Source organism: Charadrius vociferus, unplaced genomic scaffold (genome assembly GCF_000708025.1).
Source record: "Charadrius vociferus isolate BGI_N301 unplaced genomic scaffold, ASM70802v2 scaffold484, whole genome shotgun sequence".
NCBI lineage: Eukaryota > Metazoa > Chordata > Aves > Charadriiformes > Charadriidae > Charadrius > Charadrius vociferus.
In genome coordinates this window covers 18,516-19,401 of record NW_009648074.1, presented here as the reverse complement: position 1 = coordinate 19,401, position 886 = coordinate 18,516, and the positions used below count along the sequence as shown (strand labels likewise).

General features: G+C 60.9%; 1 protein-coding gene across 1 annotated transcript in view; it reads left to right on the top strand.

Annotated features, from left to right (window-relative positions):
* PLEKHM1 (pleckstrin homology domain containing, family M (with RUN domain) member 1) overlaps positions 1-458 on the top strand; it is an 18,190-nt gene extending 17,732 nt beyond the window's left edge. The window contains 1 exon segment of the mRNA XM_009883847.1: positions 329-458. Coding sequence (XP_009882149.1) covers positions 329-458 — 130 coding nt within the window.
* Positions 459-886: the final 428 nt, after the last annotated feature.

The window sequence follows — 886 nt, the reverse complement described above, 5'->3', positions numbered from 1 at the left end:
CCCTCTTTCATCTGCCAAAAAAAAAAAAAAGCCAAAACCACCCACCCGCCCAAAGCCGGCAGCGTGCTGGCAGCTGCCCGCAATGCTCCTTCCGGGCGAGCTGCCGCTTTTGCTCCCTGGTCGCTGGAGGTGGATCTTTTGCTCGAGTGGTTTCTGCTCCTGCTAGCAAAGTTCGTCTCTGAGCTACAGCTGGTGCTCTTCGCCTGGAGGAGACGGAGACGACGAAGCGTCCCTCAGTCTGGTTTGGTCTGGAGCAGTTCAATCCTTGCTCTGATGTAACCAACGGGGCGGTGTATTAATTTTTTTTCCCCCCCTTGCTTTCTCCCAGGTGCAGCGAATGCAAAACCGTCTTCCACCGGGACTGCCAAGCCCGTGCCAAGTCGTGTCCCCGCTGCGAGCGCCGGCAGAGGTACCAGCAAAAGCTGGAGGTGGAAGCCAGCGTGGAGCAGAACCTTTAGCACCCGGGGACCCACCGTGACACTGCCCTGGGCTTCTCCCCCGGCCGGGCTAGCGCCGAGGGGAAGGGGCCGAGAAGAGACCCCCCCTGCCCAGGAGCTGGTCCTGCGCCCGGCCCTTCCCCGGGGACAGGGAACCGGCGGTACTGGGCGATGTGGTCTGGGTGCTCCTGCCCCCACGGAGGGACCCTCTGCCCACCCCGGGCTGAGCAAAGGGGGGCTGGAGAGGTGCGGGTACCCCCACCCCAAACTCACACTAACGCGGTGCTGCTGGGGGACGCTCCCAGTCACCCTCCTGGTGCCAAACTGGTACATCCCCTCCCGGTGGAAGCCCGGCGGCTTTCCAGGGTGTAAATCGGGATTTCCAATCAAGGGCGTGGATAACTGACATTGATTAAAGCTCTAGTTTTTTAGGATGTTGGATACTAAAA